Source organism: Pagrus pagrus (assembly GCF_965226575.1).
Source record: "Pagrus pagrus genome assembly, chromosome: 14".
Taxonomy (NCBI): Eukaryota; Metazoa; Chordata; class Actinopteri; order Spariformes; family Sparidae; genus Pagrus; species Pagrus pagrus.
In genome coordinates, this window is record NC_140198.1 from 1471466 (window position 1) to 1490258 (window position 18793).

Below are 18793 nucleotides of genomic sequence, written 5' to 3' on the forward strand. Positions count from 1 at the left end.
AAAAAACAGCGGTTTTAAGAAGCAGCTGCCGCCGGGGCTCACCTCCATCATGTGGTGCTGCTGGTACATGCTGTCGGACTCCTGGCTGCTGACGCTCAGGTGCTGCAGGCCCTGCACACCCTGCAGGTACACCGGGGACACCACCTGCTGCATCATGGGCTGCTGGATCATAGCCTGCTGCATCATAGGCTGCTGCATGAAGACGTAGGACTGCTGCTGCATTGGCTGCTGCATCGGGACCAGGTACCGCACCGTCTCGTAGCCGTTCGCTGCGTACGGCACCGTGGACTGGACCGTGGTCGGCAGCGGGGACGGCAGCGGGGACACCGTCCTGGCAGAGAACACCGTGGACTGCACCGTGGCCGGCAGCGGGGACGGCAGCGGGGACACCGTCTTGGTAGCGAACACCGTGCTGGCCACCGGCTCCGGGGACGCCACTTTGACGGTCCGGTAGGTCGTCGTCGTGTTCCGGCTCGTACGCGTGGACATGTTGACGCGTGGATCGGTTCAGACCCTCCAACAAACCGAGAGAGAAACCAAACACGACCGCGGGAAGTCTTCTCGAAGCGCGCAGGTAGACTTCCTGAGAGAGCGGAGAGCAGAACCGCCCCTGTTCACTTCCTCCTCTGCTGGACGGACTGGAGAGGAAAGTCCGGTTGGAGGAGTCCTTCGTGGGGAGGCAGACCGACCCGCCCTGCTGCTCTGTATGCAAATACTGATCTGAGAGCAGCGGCAGGAGGGAGGGAGGGCTCAGGGACCGGCACCAGCATCCACCTGGTGACGTAACAGTGAGCTCACAGCCTCAGGTGTGCTGACAGCCCGGCTCACCTGTCTCAGTGTGTGTGTGTGTGTGTGTGTGTGTGTGTGTCTGATACTGCAGCTACTCTTTTGCCGTGACCTGCAGGTGAATCCAACACCTTTAACTACATGTAGGTGTCCTGCCCCTTTAATAGACTTCTGCCAGGGGTTAACACACCTGCACAGTGAGGAGGAAACCTGTAGGAGCAGGTGAGTGAAGGTGAGGTGAAGGTGAAGAAGCTGCTGAACCTGGAGCCGCCGCTAGAGGGAGACAAACCGCCTCTACTGACACATTATTTATTTATTAATGTATTTAATTGTTTATTTCTACATTTATTCATATGTGTGTTCTTGTCCTTCATGTGCAACACTGCACTGATGTCCTCTGGTTTTAAAAAAATATCTTTGTTGTTTTTATATACTTATATATAGATTTATAACCGTACATAGTACTAAAATGATTCTAAAAAATGAAGTACAAGTACCTCAAAATTGTAATTAAGTACAGGACTTGAGTAAATTAATTTAGTTACTTTCCACCGCCATGGCAGGAAGAACTTGCCCATTAGATATAGTGGCTTATAACTTAAGTTGAGATATGTTGTAAACATTTATTGATAAATACAAAGAGTTTGTAATATGTGGTCAGCAAATCCCTTTTTTTTTTATTATTTGTTGTGAAAAATATGGAGAGCAAAGGTGTTCATTATTAAATACTAAATGAAATAATAAAGGCTATGAATAAATAACAACAGTTAGATATAATACAGTCATTGAACTGTTAAAAAATCCAATAATTTTCTATTTCGCTTTTAATAATAAAGTTTATTTTCGGCACTTTTATTTATTTCAGTTTACAGATTGTTTGATTTCATGACGTCACTTAAAAAGCAGGATGAAATAGAGTTCGTGAGTTTAATAAATTGATTGGATCACTTTAAATATTTCATATTGTGTCTGTTTTTATTAATATTATATTTGTAGTAACGTTTACATGTTTTCATGTTGTGTCTGCTGCTTTTACCAAAATAAAATAGATTACTGATATTATCATGAATGACTGTTAAACCTGTCTTTTTCTCGCTCTGATACATTCAATATGTGTCTTTATTGATTGTAATGCTCTTGGTTATATCTGAGGCTCGTACACGTGGCTGTGTGCGTGTTTCAACTCAACTCTCGCGATACGCAGCGAGAACAGCCAACGTCCGTCACATTCCACAGAGGAAGCGTCGCTTTTCATCCATCGGACACAATAATGGCTGCGACCCGACGCCCCGGCTGCTCTCCGCTCTTCGCCCCGGTCGACATTAGAGGGTCACGGAAGCTTCAGTCGTCGTCCTGAAGCCTCCATCAGCTCCGGTGAGATAAATGAAGCAGACAACACGGTGCCGTCAGTCGGTGTTAGCCGCCAACTGCTCAGCATCTCGTTGCCCTTCAGCTCCGACTGGTTCCGCTATCTTTAGCGGGCGATCCTACAAGCTCAAACCAAACTCCATTCATAAAATATATAGTTGAACGACGCAGCGCTTTTCTGTGGATGGATGTAAATGTTAAAACTCAATTTCAGACATTTTGCGAATGTGCAGCAGCCATTGTCCAATTCGGAATGAGTTAAAATACACCAATACACCTGTTTTTTTTTAAATGTACGTTTTAATTCTGAGTCCTCTGTTTCCCTCTATCAACGTAACGTATGTTAACGAACAATCCGTGGGAATTACTTGAAAATTAATGTTCTTGGCGGATACGGGGATTTTCTGATTTCATCAGATCATGTGAAAACCAAAGGCATCACACAGTTATATACCTGCTACCCTCCCTGTGGATTGTCTTAAAATGCTGCATTTCTGAATGGAGTTTTGCGAGGACGAGCCTGTGGCCTCTGTCGTGGTGATGCTGGCAGGATTTGTGACATTAATCTGGGATGTGTTTGTACTAAACGACTCATTTTATAATGTTAACGACATAAACAATATATTCATGTCTTTACAGAGGTCGCAGCTTGTTCAGCTCATCAAAAAACATCTGACCTCATCTCTCCAGCATCCATTCATATTTATAACATCCAGACATGATGGTGTAGCTAACATGTTGCTTGAGTCGATCCTAATCAGAAAAAAACAGTAGCTTGTTCTTATATTCATCATTTAATCGTCAGTAAGTCTGACTGTATAGTAGCAGGGCTCGCTTGATAAAAAGAGCTTTTATTTTGAAGAGCCTCTGTGTGTGTGTGTGTGTGTGTGTGTGTGTGTGTGTGTGTGTGTGTGTGTGTGTGTGTGTGTCAGTGGCGGTGCTGCTCTCTGAGGCTGCAGCAGCAGTTATGTAATCAGCCTGTCTGCCATCATCCTCTGGAGTAATCCTGCTGGCTAACACAGGATCACATCCCACATGTCTGCTCTGCAACACATTTATAACAACTATCATCACAGTGATGCATTTGTTCTCATTCAAACATTAGTTACCAGTTATTTGACTGTAAACAAGCAACGAAAGGCTTCTTGAATCATTTATTAAGCAGCTGTAAAGGTTCATTATCATCCAAATAATCTTTATAGATGAACTACACAGTGTTTATTAACCATTTGTAAAGTATTATAGCAACTTTACAATAAACAATGTCTTAATAAATGGGTTATAAGGCATTTAATTGTTTGTTAACAGTGAAATAATGACAAACTAAAGTTTAATTCACTATAACTTATTGATGATGGTTATTATAAAATGTCTTTCTCTCTCTATTATCATCAATATTCATTCCTAACCTGCACTTATCCCTTTTTTTTTTATTTTTGTTGCTTTATTTTTTTGGAAATGACCAAAACAAAATCTATAGTTAAATTCTTTTGTTCGGACATTATAAAAGTATACAAGACCAAGTATTGTTCAAGCCCACAGAATGTCTCTTTTCATAATTTTAGTGAAACTAAAAATATCAAAAATGTATGACTGACGTTTGGAGAAATGTTATCTAGGTGTTTGTCTCTGTTTTTGGATAAATCTGCCAAGCAACAAAAAAGAGCAGCTGACTGGCTCTATTTAACACAATGTAGGAAAAACAAAATGTGTCAGGTGCTCATGGAAAACGGGAGAAAAGGGTGTTTCCAAAAACAATCCAGGCGCTCAAAAAAAGAAAACATCAAGAAACGAGGAAGGAAATTTAAAAACACTCTATACTTTTGATTAAATACCTCAATATCAATATTGTCGGGATGGTTTTGTTGTCACGATGAGATTTCTGATTAATAACCTTTTGTGATGTGGACATAATGACCGAGTACATTAAATGGATGAGATCCTCACACAGTTGTCCTCTGTCCTTAGTTCCTTCCCCGGCCTGGCTGCTTACCCACAATGCACTGCCAGAGGGTTTTGTGTGTCTCAGACAGACCAATGTAACCAGTGCTGCTGCCGCCGCCTCACCAGCCAGTCCACATCACAACAACACAGCAGAAAGGTCGGAGCGAGTTCACCTTCTGTCTGATTCACCTCTGTTTGTATCTGCACTGTTCCTGTAGTCTGAGGGATGTTCAGTAGGTGGATGTGCTGGATGAGGAGGGCTGGTGTGTAACTCACTCTGTACGTAGATGTGATAAAACAGAAACCTCTCCGTCTCTTGTTTCCAGCTCCTGTCCTGGTTGATCTCATTCATTGTCTTACTGAAATCATGTCTGGCCCAGGAGACCTACCAGGTGAGTGTGTCCTGCAGCAGAAGTCATTTTCATTTTGTCACATGATTTGGAGAATGCATTTTGTTTTAGACAATAGCTGGTCTCTAACTTCGTGGGAAGGCCTCTTCCTGTTTCAACACAATACCTCCTGGCTCAAAGCCAGGTCCAGGAACAAGTGGTTTCCACTCCAGTGACTCTGTGATACATTAGTTAGGCTGACTGTGAGCCAGACCTTATCAGCCAACATCAGCGCTGACCTCACTGACACTCCGGTCGATGAATGGGAGCCAAACCTTCAGCCAGTCCTCAAAATCTGTTGGTCAGCTTCAAACCAGGAGAGTGGCAGCAGATTAATGTCTGTGGATGATTAATGAAACGTTGAGCAATCACATAAGGGTGTAATAATCAGGTGTCCACATACTGAACATAATCATGCCCCGCCTCACTTTTCTTCCTGTTTCTGAGATTTATATCGTATCTTTTCACTGAAGCCTTCAGTTTGTTTTCTGTAAGTTTGGACTGGAAGGCAGCGTTCTGGTTTCAGCTGGAAGCAGACGGAGAAAAACACTGATTATCATGTTGCATCACACGTGTAACAGATGATTACCACACAATAGCACACATTCATTACACTGAATCACACGTTGTTTATCCGTATCTATTCGCATCTGTAAAAACATCCCAAACTAAACGAGCAGAACCTTCAGTCCCGACAGGAACGTTGCGTGAAATCGGAGCCTTGAGCAGGAGCAGAAATTTCACAACAACAAACTGATGACAGAGTAGAGAAAAATAAATGTTAACCCAGTGTAGCACGTTCCAGGTGTCAGGTATCAGCCAGTTCTTCCACTGTTAACAGTTTCCTCCTTCGTATTGTCAAATAAGCAGATTATATCAGATTTCTTCTTTTGTCCAAAACCCAAAGACTCGTCACTAATGGAACCAGACGACAAGTGAAATGATTAATCGATTATCCAAATAGTTGGAGATTAATTTAACTTTGATTGACTCATCCAGTGCAGTTGACTCGAGACTTAACAGGCGAGTCAGTTAATGACTCTTCCACCTAATGTGAGTCAACAGCAACAATTTGATGATGAATTAATTAGAACTAGATCTCATTAAAGACCAAAAACAAACGTGTTGTGCCTCTCTGAGTACTTTGTGTGATGTGATACACACACAATACTTGATGGTAGAAACAACAAAGACTATTGACAAACCTGATTGCACGTGTTCGTTTGCTCTGATGAGTAGTTCGATGAATTAACTGTTTAACTGGAGGCTCAGAGCGCCGTCAGTACCAGGAAGCTGTTGTTCAGTCGTCTTCGTCGTTTGTGTCCGCAGCCATCGAGGGTTCTGGGATGGGCGGGATGAAGCTTCCCATCGGGATGACCCGACGGGCCCTCAGCTACGACGACAACCTGGAGGCCCCCATGTCCACGCCCCCTCATGACATCAGCATCAACAACCTGTGGAGACGACCAATCATACCGGAGAGGAAGTTCTCTCATCTGGCTGAGGTGAGACGCAGCCACCTAATATTAAAGTGTGGAGCAGTGTGTAGATGACGGTGATGATGATGATGATGATGATGATGATGATGTGTTTGTACCAGGAGGATGAGAGCGGTGCTGCGAGTCACCCTACATTGGCTGACATCGCCCCCTCCAGGTCACCAACGGTAGTGAAAGCCAAGGCCTCGTCCGTCATCATGAGTTCTCTCATCACCAGTACGTTACAGATCATATATCATATATTTAATATATTCTATATTTAAGTTCTCTTTATTTTATGAAATACAGCAAAGAAATGAGAAATGAATAATGTCACAAAGGTAAGAATTAGCTTAAATTGAGAAAACATGAGTCTTTGAAACCTGTTTTTATTCACCGTGACGTGGTTGACCATGAGTTCCCACAACCTTTTTTAAAGCTGCTGTCTAAAGCTGTGTGGTTTGAATGTTTGAATAGATATTTAACAGTTATTTAAACTTGTTTTTCTCTCTCCGTCTCTCAGAGCAGACTCAGGACAGTGTGTACAAGTTCGAGCAGACGGCGGGGCTTTCAGACGCCAGCTACACGCCACACAAAGGCCTCACTGCTGAGGAGACGAGACACCACCACCGCCTCCCCGAGTCCCGCCATGTAAGACTTCAACACACTGACCCCACACACACTGTCTGTACAATGTGGTTTATGAGAACTTGATGTCATTTTACGGTCATGTGTTTTATCAAACAGCACTACTGTCAGAGGTCACAAGACACTGATTCCTTCTTGTTGTTACTCTGAAGTTGTTGCTACGTGTGACATCACTTGTTGTGAAAGATGGAGAAAATCAGTCTTTGTACAAATGTAATAAGTGGCCAGGGTTTCTCAAAGGTTTGGAGTTTGATATTAACTTCCAGGTCTGGAGAAGAATGAAAAGAAAAGAGACTAAAACAAGTATTTCTTCATTCTTTTATTCTGAATCTCTAAAAATAAATTGATCATAAAATTGAAGATAAAGAAAAAATAGACTGTGTATAGAAATGTATTTATCAGATGATTTGACAGGGACGATACATGTCGGCATCATTACGTCTAATTAAAATGCAACCGATTAAATGAATATAGAAACTTCTAGTAGTTTCAAATTTTCAGTCCTCGTCCTTGATACAACTAAACTCTAAGATAGACATTAAACTACGACTGAAACAGACAAGCAGCCGCTGAAGACAGCGATTATAACAACGACTAAGAACAAAAGAAAAAAGAGCTGTAAAAAACACGTCACACAGCAAATGTAGAGAGAGCAACACGTTTTAAAACAGAATAAATAACAAATAAAAAGATGCAAATACATTAATTAATCTGAGTCCTCGCACGTCGGAGGTTTGACTTCAGACTGACGTCTGTTTTTGTTGGTTTTCAGAAGCTGCAGATTCAAAGTCTGGAGTCCAGAGAGGAGCGGCTGAACTCCTCCACCCAGTCCACTCCATCCAGCACCCCACACAGCTCCCCCAAACTACAGCGCAGGTGCACACACAGACACACACACACACACACACACACACACACACACACACACCAAACCTACAAACTGGGATAAACACTGGCAGATGTGTTTACTCTCTGTTTGTGTGTTTGCAGGACCTGGTTCAACAGCACCGGTTCAGAGGTCAGCATCAGCTCCTCCAACAGCAGCATGGACCTGGCAGACTCCGCAGCAGGAGCCGTCGAACGCTGGAGCGTGTTCGGGCCGCGGCCGGTCGTCCAGAAGTCGACCTCTGACCTGGGATCAGACCCTTCGACTCCCGGTACAGACACATAATCACATAACTGAACTGTGGTGTGTCACAGAAATGTCTCCCCCTTCCCACGCCAAAAAAATCCACTATAATTCTCTTTGTAGTTTAAGGATTTAGTGTATTTGTTGTCACCATCTTCTGTACTGAACTGTACTGAACATCGAAGAACCCAAACTGACAGAGGACGCGCTTCATAAGTCCCTGTGGACTCTGTTTTAAACCCTCCTGCTGTCTCATGTGGCGTAAACAAAAAACTGGTGAGAGTTGAGTTAAACAACGAGCACACACACACTCATGGATTTGGGTTAATAGGCGAGCGGATGACCTTCAGACTGACAGTAAATATTGACCCACTACGTTTGAGCCCACGCCCCCCTCAGTCTCTTCACTTATTGGCCTTTTTAAGCCGCGTTTTTCTTGGTGCCGGGGGTATAAAAGTGGATCAGACAGGTTTACATTTACATCGCTGTCTGCTGCTGAGAAACGACTTTTAGATTTTCACATGTGGAACGATTCAGCCTGTTCTGAAACGAGAAGAATCTTTTTCCCCGGATGACTTTAGGTAAGAGAAGTGATACGAGTTTGTTTTGAGAAGTGAAGTTATAGAAAACAGCTTCAGACAGGAGTCGCTCATGTCGAGGCTCAGAAACAGTTTGTAGACTTTAAAACAAATCAAATAACTGCTTGATGTCATCACAACATGGCAGGAGACTCATTAACCCGTGTAGTTGTTGTTTAGTCGACATTGTCTACATTATCATGTATAAATGGTTAGATATTGACATTTACAATAGAGGCAGCTGCAGTGATGTAACACACTGACTGACTTGTCTTGAAAACAGTTTAACAGAAGATGTTAATTATTAGCAGGAAGGCTTCACTCCAACTATCATACACAGACTGAAACCTCAGATTGTTTGAAAACGTCCTTTGTTACTGAAAAACTTGACAGAATTATTAACGTTCACTAAAACCTTTGACTTCTCAGCCGCTGACGCAGATACAAACTTCAGTTTCAGTGTTCATTCACAAATTACACCTCATTTCTTCAGTCACACAAAACACGCTCACGTCGCACGAGGCTCTAAAGGGACCTGCTCTTAATGGGTTAAATCATTTCATTTGTTGTTTTGGGTTTTGTTTTCTGACTAATTCATGTTTTAAAAAACCAAAGAAAGTAACTGAGAGTCGGCAGACTGCAGAAACTGCTGTGAACAACCTGATGGGTGCAGTCAGACATCTGATTGTGTTATTTATTGAAATCCTTTCAGACTTTTGCATTTTCTTTTTCCACACTCTGAGAATTTATCGTCTTTGCTCTTTTCCCAGCAGGCTTTGCGCTGCAGGCGTATCGCGGCGCCCAGAAGCCGACCCCCATGGAGGTGATGAAGTCACAGGCCACGCGGCTGGCCGACACCCCCGCAGCTCAGGCGGTGGCCCCGCCCAAGATGGAGATCCCCACGGTGGAGGGTCGACGTCAGGGAGCGAGACCGCACAAGCTCAAACCCAGAGACATGAACATCCTGACGCCCTCCGGCTTCTGAGCGGAGACACGACGTCCAAGCTGCACGTCGCTCGAAAGCTGAAGGTCCCCTGAAATGAAAATGTCTCTCACACGACCTACTGCTACTTTTAACATGTGTTTCATTCATCTTTGAGTCAAAACCCTTCGATTTTCTGTTAGCATCTTGCACAGGATGACATTTCCATCCAATAATATATAATAATCCTAAATATGAATTTTTATTTGAATTCAGATGCGACATCATAAATATTGTTCACTCATTAATCTTCTGACAAAGATTTCACTCTGCTGGTCCTGACATTTCCCTCATTCTTGTCAGTTTTGGAGGCGAGCAGCTTTTATCAGTGTCCATTTTTTATGCAAAACAAAAAAAAGAAAAACAAATTTCACCACACTCAGAGTCATTTCATGGGACCTTGAACAGCAGCTCAACAGACAGATAACCACTGTTCAGTCCTGCATCTGAAACAATTCTGTATAAAAGAAGACTGAAGACATTTTCCCCGTCTGTGTTGCGTGGCTGTAAACCTTCACCCTGTTGACCGTGACATCCAGCTGCAGCACGCCGACTCCCACATGGACTCGACACATTCAGCATGAATCAACCACTGACTGATCTGGAGACCTGTGATCATCTGAAGGTGAAGAAGACGATGATTCTGGTTTGAAACGATCCCTTGTAAATGCACTTTATCCCCACGGAGACGAGCTCCATGATCCAATCTGTAATTTTTCTTAAAGTGGCATTTCACTGAGCAGAGAGGGAACAAGAAGTCCGACTCATTCATGAAGTGTAGATAACACGAATCGACAGAACAAAAAAAAGAAATCCGTGATACATTGTACTAATTTTGTCTCAGGAAATGTTAGAAATTGTTCTCCTGCTCACTGAAACGTTCACTCGTTTGTTTTGTGTTACGCGTTTCTTTTAATATGTTTTAATGTTTATTGAGATTTTGTAACCTGCTCCTGTAGCAACAGATCTGATGAAGAAAGAAACGCCCACCTGGTGTGTTTGCGTTTGTGTGTGTGGGAGTCAGAGCTACATGTGAGCACGACTCGCACACTGACACAAAGTGTTTTAATATTAGTGTGTGAGCTCTGTTAGCGTGTCCACCTCTGTTTTTATGTTCAGATATGAAGGACTCCTGTTCGTGTTTCTGTTCTGGTGCTTCACTGTCGACTGAAGAGACGGCGGCTGAGCACAGCGGCCGGCCACATCCTGCAGAAACCTTGTGAACGAGCTTTTCAAAGACACACTTTTGCTTTTGACATTTGAAGACGCATGCAGTCGTCACAGTGCGGAGGAAACATGTTGCCTTACAGTAACAGAAAATGAAATTAAACACAGGTTTCATTTTAGAAACTGCAACAAGTTCAGAGTTTCAGACATTCCTACAACACTAGCTCACTGCTAATTCATGTCTTTGCATACAAGTTTCCTGCAAGATGATTGAGCTGTTAAATGAGATGTAGCACCTGGCACATTGTTGTTGTTTATTATTATTATTATTATTATTGCACTTTTGTTATTAAGTGGAAACTCCCACAGTGTTTACTGGTAATAGATTACATGTGTAATGTGACACAGCGGTGGAGTCTGTTTTATGGAGTGAACATTTCAAATCCAAGTCGTTTCCCACCTGTGACTCTGCTGTGGTGTCAGTCAGATGTTGTCAGAAAACACGCCGTCAGCAGCTGTAAATATGAAATGAATATGACTGTTTCTGGTCTGTTATGTTCCAAGTGTGACGCTGTTCCCTTTAAATCTCTCAAGTATCACATCTGTATGTTGGTGTGACTCTGTGGTCTGAATGAATTGTGTTTCTGTTCCACTTTTTTTTCCCAGTTAATGTTCAGAGACACTCTCCTTGATTTATACGATGTCTCTGTGATTTATTCTTCTTTGAAAAGACGGAGAATAAATACTACATTCTCATTAGAAAAACGAGTCGGTGCTTCTTTATTTTTCGTGTGAAAACAGATTTTTGAAGGACAGTTTGACAAAGCAAGGTTAACTTTAAAGGAATAGATCACCTAAAAAAAAGTAAAGTCCAGTCATCATCTCCTCCCTCCGTGTTGATGGAAAGTCGGGTGAAGTTTCGTAGTCCACAAAACATTTCTGGAGTTTCTCCTGAACAACTGAAGTAGCTGGTGATTTTAAAGTCAATCTGAGGAGATGATATTTACGCCCTTTTAAATGCTGAAATCCTGAAATTGTGATGGTGTAAAAAAACGTCTATACAGATCAATTTTGGATCTCAGTCTCTGGAGACTTGGATTATGTTGGACTTTTGGGTAAACTGTTCCTTTAACTGCTAATTCCCATAAACGTACTCTCTGTGGATCTGTAGTGATTTATTTCAGCCTCTAGAGAGCATCGGTTCACCATCCAGTGACAACAGTTTCATCTTCTGTTGAGTCACTTCAACAGGCGGTGAGGAGTAAAGAACAACACGAGGTTAGTTTTAAACAAATAAACCAAAATGTTTACACGCTGAACGGATCTGATTTGTCTCTTCACTCCTCCGTCATCGGTCAGAGAGGAGCTTGTCCTCTGAGTCCTGAGCAGTCACCTTTAACAGGACTAACAATTTAAAACCAGGTTAAAATCAGGTTGTATTTCCCACCAGCTGACCTCACTGATCACCAATTTAAAGCAGATTATCTGTGATTTTATGGTCAACCAGCCTCCTGAACACACGCATGTTAGAAACACGGAAAAGATTCTTTCATTAAATCATCTGCCGACGAGGAGTTTGACTTTATTTTCCAGGTGAAGTACAAAGTATAGTGTTTTATTGGAAAAGTGTCTTCATGCAGAGCGAACAGGACTTCTTCTGACACATTCAGTCATTTTGATGTCTGATATTCAAACTGTCAGCGCAGCGACAACGAGTCGGTCTGGTTCCTGACAAAACTAATCATTTAGTGAAGCATTCCAGTCAATATGTTAGTGAAAAACACCTTCAAAGTAAACCAGATTGCACCAATAACACCATTCAATTCATTTGTTTTTTTAAAGTCCTCCATTGACACGATGCTGCATTCAGTCCGAAGCCAGGATTCCCTGTGACTTTGGTCCGAAGCTGTAAAAAAAACACACAGATTTTCGAAGCGTGGAAGTATTTCCCTGTTTTGTTTTTCAGAAAATGTAACGTCTGTATTCTGAGTCAACAAATATGTAAAAAGACTTCACAGTGTCTGCTGCCTTGATGAGATGAGTCAGGCAAATCTTTGAGACCTGAGGATTCAGAAACCTCGATGGTTTGTCCTTTCCATGAGTAGAAACTCAAAAACTCCACCTCGGACATCTCTGGAGGACACACTTTAACACACTTTTCCTCTAAAGTCTAATGCAGTCGACACAACTTTATTTTTCTTGTCACAGATACATTTTTTTAAATCTGAGACTAAAATCCTCGTGTTGGTTGTGAGTTTATTGAGAACGATTTGTCCCGAACACAACGACAACAAACATGTTTGATTTTATTGTGATGAGCTTGTTGTTGGAGTTTCTTGGAGATCTTGGATAAGATTGTCAGGAAGTCAACAGGCAAAAACCAGCACTTGTGTTCTGTATGTGGAAAACAATCGCTGGACTGACTCTGGGCAGGAATCATGACATCATGCACACCAGTCTCAGGTCTTTCCAACTTCAACAATCTTGTAAAACTCATCTGGGATCGATCGTGAGCCCTGAAACAACATGACACAAGTCTTGAAGTGTGAGTAGGACATCAGTTCTGACACATTGAAAGTCTTGTAGTCTGGACAAGCTTTTAGTTTCCAGCATGCTTCTAGAGAGGAGAGCGAGGTCCATGTTGATTGATACCGACCTCAGGCTTCGTAGAAGACACAGTTTGGTGATCGGTTTGCATAACGCAGACAGACACTGAGTCTCCACCAGCTGCTCCGGAGAACAAATCCAGCTGCGTCCTTCCAGACATTTACTGCACAGGTCAAGAAACCGCTCCAAACTTTCTTGCCATCTTCTGGAAACCGTGAAGTTATCCAACTCAACCTGAGGCTACCTGCTTGAAACCATCTTGATTGTCTTCTGGATCAGACGACAACTTGTTTAATTTCTCGCCCTGACTGATTTCCTTCAGGGTTTGATGCCTTCGAGGGTCTGCTTATCTCCTGTCGAGATCACCTTCATTCATACACTCCATCTTTCTCTCTCTATCTTCATAGACTCGCTCCTCCTCTTCCTCCGTCGTCTCCTCTTCTTCTGTACTCTCCATACATCTGGAAGAACAGCTCCATCTCTCTCTGCAGCGTGGTGTTTCGGAGGTCGGCGTCAGCTTTCGCTCGCTCCATGTTGCGGATCTTGATCTCGGCGACGCTTTGGCTTCGCTTCTGCTGCTCCAGACTGACCCGCAGCACGGCCACCTGACGCTTGAGGACGTCGTTACAGCGCTCCAACCTGCAGAACACACACATTACAGCAGATACACAGGCTTACAGACTAATACTAGCTACATGATACAGTTGTGTTTAAATGGGGACACTTTGGCTATTGATGTTTTCTAAGTTTATCATTTAAGTCCAATGCTGAAAGACGGATCTGCCTCGTTCCTCCTTGTACTGGTGTCTCACCTCTGTATCCTGGCCTGGTACTCGACCCTCTGCTGGGCCATCTGCTGCCGAAGCTCAACCAGGACAGAGTGAGCGTCCCTGGGCTGGGACTGAGGCTCAGGTCCCTGGAGGTCTGAAGGACCAGAGGGGAGGAAGACCTCTGAGCTGCCTGTACTCAGAGGGCTGTCACTGAGGACAGAACCGGAGGCTGGGGAGTTTGGGGGGTGGATGTCATCATCATCATCCTCGTCGTGGTGGATGTCGTCATCATCATCCTCGCCGTCCTCATCATCATCATTGCCATTGTTGTTGTCTTCGTGTTTGTCACTATCAACGTTTTCCTCTTCTGCTACCTGACTTGAAGGTAACTTTTCCGGTTTCTTTGGTGACACGTCAGGAGGACTAACCTCACCGGCAGCATCACCGCTCTTATCCAATGGTAGAACATCGCAGGAAGACCATGAAGAGGAGGAGTCCTTTCTCTGACCCGCCTCCTCCACCTCCGCCTGCTCTCCACATGATCCACTATGGCCCCCGGGATCGTTTGTTTCAGGATAACCACCAGCGACAGCATCATCCATCCTCTGATGTTCAGATACTTTGTCCAGGTTGTCGTAAGTAGAAAAGGTGCTGCCCCCACTGGCTGATTCTGGTACTGCACCCTCTTTCTCTGCAGCACCAGAGCTCCAGAAACCAGCGCTTGTCTCTCCTGGACCTGGCCAGGCCTTTGCCCAGCCTGTGAGCGTCGGTCTGGGCTTGGAGATGTCTGTCAGGGGGTCTTGCAGCTGCAGGCTGGTTGTAGAGGCTTGAATATTTGCAGGGGAAGGTCCTTGATGATCTGAGTTGTGTTGATGGTGCTGAACAGGCTGACTAGAGGAGGGTCGGGGGTAGAAGCAGTTCTCTGGGTGGGAGGAGGTGTAGCGATGGCCGAGACGTCTCTTCTGGTCTGAGGACGATTTGGCAGCAGCAGAGTAGATACAGCTACAGGGAAGGAAGGAAAGGGAGGTTAGACTGTCAATTATTTTTACATGTAACATTATTTCACTCAGAGCAGTATGTGATGTAAGGCAGGTCTGGGACAGACGGTGGTCCTTGTCTCTTCTTCCTCTGTGTGAATGTTGTCACTGAGTTTTGCCTAATGTCTGTAATTGTAGTCCATCCTCTTGACACTCCTTTATGGTGGAGAGGAGGTTGTGTTGCTACCTGTTTCTGTGGGCGCCTGGAAGCACCAGAATCTAACGTGAGTATGGTGAAGTTTTGTCTCTGGTACCTGGGGTTCTGTGCGTCTGAGGCGGGCTGTCCTGGCTCTCTGGAGCGCTCTGCGATGAGAGGCAGAGACAGCTGGCGGAGGCAGGGTGACGGGTGGAGGTGAGGCTGCCTCAGAGCACTCGGTGATGCACGTGCACCTCCTGCTGGACGGGCGGCGATGGACGGGGGGATTTTAGCAAATAGAGTCTCATGTTCTCTGATCAGCTCCAACATCAACACCTGGACCAGCGCTGCACCTGGGACGGAGAAAGAGAGGTTAACATAAACAAACATTCACATTCATACGATGCTGTGAGCCAGTTTGTCTGTTTACCTCCCATGATGCTTTGTGGGTCTTCAGCTTTGGCTCGGAGGATGTTTGGCCCGAACACAGTGGCCAAGTTCTGGCAGCTCATCTTGTTAACGCTGGCGTAACTCTGGACCTCGTTTAGAAACCTGCACACATTTATCCCAAAGAAGTCAGAAGTTCCTCCTGTGACGGTTGAAAAGGTTACTGTCCCTCCCTCAGCAAACAAGACAGATACTCAATCCATCTTAAATGAAAACCTGGAAACAGACCGTCAGTGTGTGGGAGGGGACTTACTGGCAGATAAAGTTGAGTAGGTTGAAGTTTGCAACTGGCAACTCATGAAGAAGATTTCTCAACCGCCCCAAACCCTGATCGAGGAAGAAGAGAGGGACAGTAAGACGGTGGAAGTCAAGAAGGAAGAATCAAATGTAATGAAATCAGAGGCACGACTCTTCTGACTGTGGTGTAGACGGCTGCAGTTACCAGCGTGCGGTCAGTCGACAGCTTCTGACCGCAGAGCAGGAACTCCTGGTAGCGTCTGTAAGGAACCAGAGGCTCCGGCAGCTGTCTGAGGTAAAGCTTCAGCAGTGACGCCACCGTGTGGACGTCGGTGCTGCTGCAGGCAACACACACACTGACATTTTCAGAAAACCCTTTAAAGAACATGTGATTAAAGGAGGAGAGGGACTGTACCTGTCGAAAGATGGTCTCTCCCCTGCATCAAAAGCCTCCTGCAGCTCTTTGACCAGACTGGCCTGCCCTGAGTGGCGAAACAAGCCCACCTCATGAAGGCCACGCTCCCGGATGAAGGTCACACACTGCTCCACCACCAGAGGAACCAAGCGCACCCCATAACGTCGCTCGTACAGCACCGTCTCCTCCAGACGCTGACCAAAGACCCCTGAAAGCATTTTGAGAGATCCACCTCATCCAACCACAAACAGGATGACTGGCCTCCGCTTCATGTGTGATGTTTCCAGGTAGGGCTGAACGATTTATCGATTTCTGACCGAAATTGCGATTTCAGACATCGCGATCATGTGATCGCCAAAGCTGCGGTTTTTGCAGCGCTCCTGACTGACCCAGGATCTGTTGTGTCAACTATTTTACACATACATGCCGTCTCTCTACCATCCTGCCAAGCTCACCACTCAGAAGCGGCATGCTACTCGTGGACAGGTCACGCTAACCAATCAGTATTGTCCTCCTTCCTTAATGGCTTCAGCTGGACCAGAAGCAGAGTTTAAGGGATTTAATCCCCAAGAAAAACAGCACGTCGGTCATTTGGGAGTATTTCGGGTTTGAGGCTGCAGGCGTGCACCAGAAACAGGTACTTTGCAAAACCTGTCGTGCTAAAGTTGCAACATCCAGCGGAAACACAACCAATTTATACCGGCACTTGAAAAATCACCACAGGCATTTGCATGACGAGTGCATGACGAGAAAGTCCGGTTGAAAATGATACTCAGGCCCACTGCAGCAAACATACAATCACAGCATCTTCTGCCAGTGTAACTCCGTATATAAATATCTAATATATAATATCCGTTAATAAAAACATTTGGAAGCAATTTTTAACTTTAGTTTTCATCCTTGCATTAATAACATTTAATGTTTTAATGTTACTGTACATTGTGAATTTTGCACTGAAGCTTGATTTGAAGGAAATCGTGCATCTAATCAATATTTGCCAGAAAAATCGCAATTAGATCTTTTCCTAAAATCGTTCAGCCCTATTTCCAGGATCAGAAAATAAGATGTTAGTAATGATCATTTCTCCATGAAGGCAGAAGAAACTTCCAGACACACTGCTGCTTCATGTTATCACCTCATAATGTGTGTGTACCTGTGAAAGGGATCCAGACTCCCTTGTTGAGGCTCTTCAGCCACTCGTCACCCTGACCGGCGCTGTTGGACAGGAAGAAATACGAGCCTGGGCTGGCCAGCACGTCTCTGTTACCTGCACATACAAACATGGTTTGTTTTTGGGAGTTAAGTCTCAAGTTAAAACCGGGTCAAGATGTGAGTTTATCACCACCAATACAATGACGCAGTGCTTTTGAAGTATACTTCAGGTGCAGTTGGACATTTCTGTACCACTGTAATACAATAATCTTTTATTTAATCTTCTCCAGACATGCACCTTTAAATGTGCCCATGCTATTTTCTGACATACCGCGCTATTCGTAAGAGACTCCACTCATCTAGTATTTTAATGCACGTCTGTAAAATTTACAGTTTTTAAAAAAACTTATTAAATCGATGCAGCAGAACCGGGGACGTACTCTTTCCAACACCTGCACTACCGGACTGTTTAGTATGCTGAGAAGACACAGTATGCCAAGAAATACCAGGATGTCCGATTTGCATCAGGTTTCACTGTGCAGTATGAAGCCAGCCGGCTTTTCTGGTTATTCTGACCCACAATCCTCTGCACAGCTGCAAGAGCACACACAGACGTCAGCTCACCACAGCTTATTGTTAACTATCAAGTGCAACAGATGGATGAGCAGAGGTCAAAGGTCAAAGTGTGATGGTCGTACCTCAACAAGGGACAAAAAAATTAACATGGGAACATCCAACATGTCTAAGATGCACTAACACACACTCACCCACCATCAGCACACACACACACACACACACACACACACACACTCACCATCAGCACACACACACACACACACACACACACACACACACACAGTCTCTCCCTACTCCAGCTCTAAATGGTGCATGGACTCGTTAACACACATTCCTCTCCTCTCCCTCGTGTCCCATCATGCCTCACTGTCTGTCCTCCTCAAAGTCACATCAAACACACACACACACACACACACACATATGTATGAAACACACACACACACACACGTATGTATGAAACACACACATACACACACACAATGTCACCTCAGTTAGAAGCTCAAAGACTCTGACTCAGCGTTTAACATATGTCACTTAAGAGCAACACACACAGCTGAGGTGTGGAGGGATTAACAGGTAATATGTTGATGGTGTGTGTGTGTGTGTGTGTGTGTGTGTGTGTGTGTGTGTGTGTGTGTGTGTGTGTCTCACCTTTGTGGCCTGTACTGTCATGTTTCCAGGACTTGAAGCAGCTGAGTCCCATGCTGCAGCGCTCAGCTCCGGTCGCTTCAGTCGCAGATGATCGGTGCAAAATCACACACGACGATATGAAGGTTTTTTATTCGCAGACTTGTGAAACTGCATCGCTCATGATCAGTCTGATCGTCTGAGGCCTCCGTCACCAACTACAGTCCCAGTTTTTTTAGCTTGTGGAACTGCAGAGTCTGGAAATCTCACAGTAGACGTACTGTACCGGGGGAAAAGCTTTAAAAAAAGATGTGTTTGCT

General features: G+C 44.4%; 3 protein-coding genes across 6 annotated transcripts in view; 1 reads left to right on the plus strand and 2 right to left on the minus strand.

The window, feature by feature from the left end:
- The window catches only part of pof1b (POF1B actin binding protein), a 32287-nt gene extending 31477 nt beyond the window's left edge, over nucleotides 1-810 (minus strand). For both annotated transcript variants that reach the window (XM_084374224.1, XM_084374223.1), the window contains exon 1: nucleotides 43-810. In XM_084374224.1, coding sequence (XP_084230350.1) covers nucleotides 43-489 — 447 coding nt within the window. In that variant the 5' untranslated portion in view covers nucleotides 490-810. The remainder of the gene's footprint in view (nucleotides 1-42) is intronic.
- A 1195-nt stretch (nucleotides 811-2005) lies between these two features.
- On the plus strand, nucleotides 2006-9786 carry LOC311269665 (putative monooxygenase p33MONOX). Of its 3 annotated transcripts, none has more exons than XM_084373986.1 (9): nucleotides 2006-2160; nucleotides 4123-4255; nucleotides 4425-4490; nucleotides 5817-5992; nucleotides 6088-6202; nucleotides 6489-6616; nucleotides 7386-7489; nucleotides 7604-7770; nucleotides 9091-9786. In XM_084373986.1, the coding sequence occupies exons 3-9, from the start codon at nucleotides 4466-4468 to the stop codon at nucleotides 9303-9305; spliced, it is 930 nt and encodes a 309-aa protein (XP_084230112.1). In that variant the 5' UTR covers nucleotides 2006-2160; nucleotides 4123-4255; nucleotides 4425-4465; the 3' UTR covers nucleotides 9306-9786. The 3 variants fall into 3 exon arrangements, with proteins under 3 accessions (XP_084230112.1, XP_084230114.1, XP_084230113.1); XM_084373988.1 differs by having other exon boundaries at nucleotides 9094-9786; XM_084373987.1 differs by lacking the exon at nucleotides 4123-4255.
- Nucleotides 9787-13228: 3442 nt separating this feature from the next.
- Nucleotides 13229-18549, minus strand: LOC311269214 (rho GTPase-activating protein 24; the record flags this gene model as incomplete). Its single annotated transcript, XM_084373245.1, has 9 exons — nucleotides 13229-13715; nucleotides 13889-14848; nucleotides 15138-15372; nucleotides 15450-15571; nucleotides 15720-15793; nucleotides 15909-16041; nucleotides 16119-16326; nucleotides 17272-17385; nucleotides 18498-18549. The coding sequence occupies 9 exons, from the start codon at nucleotides 18547-18549 to the stop codon at nucleotides 13478-13480; spliced, it is 2136 nt and encodes a 711-aa protein (XP_084229371.1). The 3' UTR covers nucleotides 13229-13477.
- Nucleotides 18550-18793: the final 244 nt, after the last annotated feature.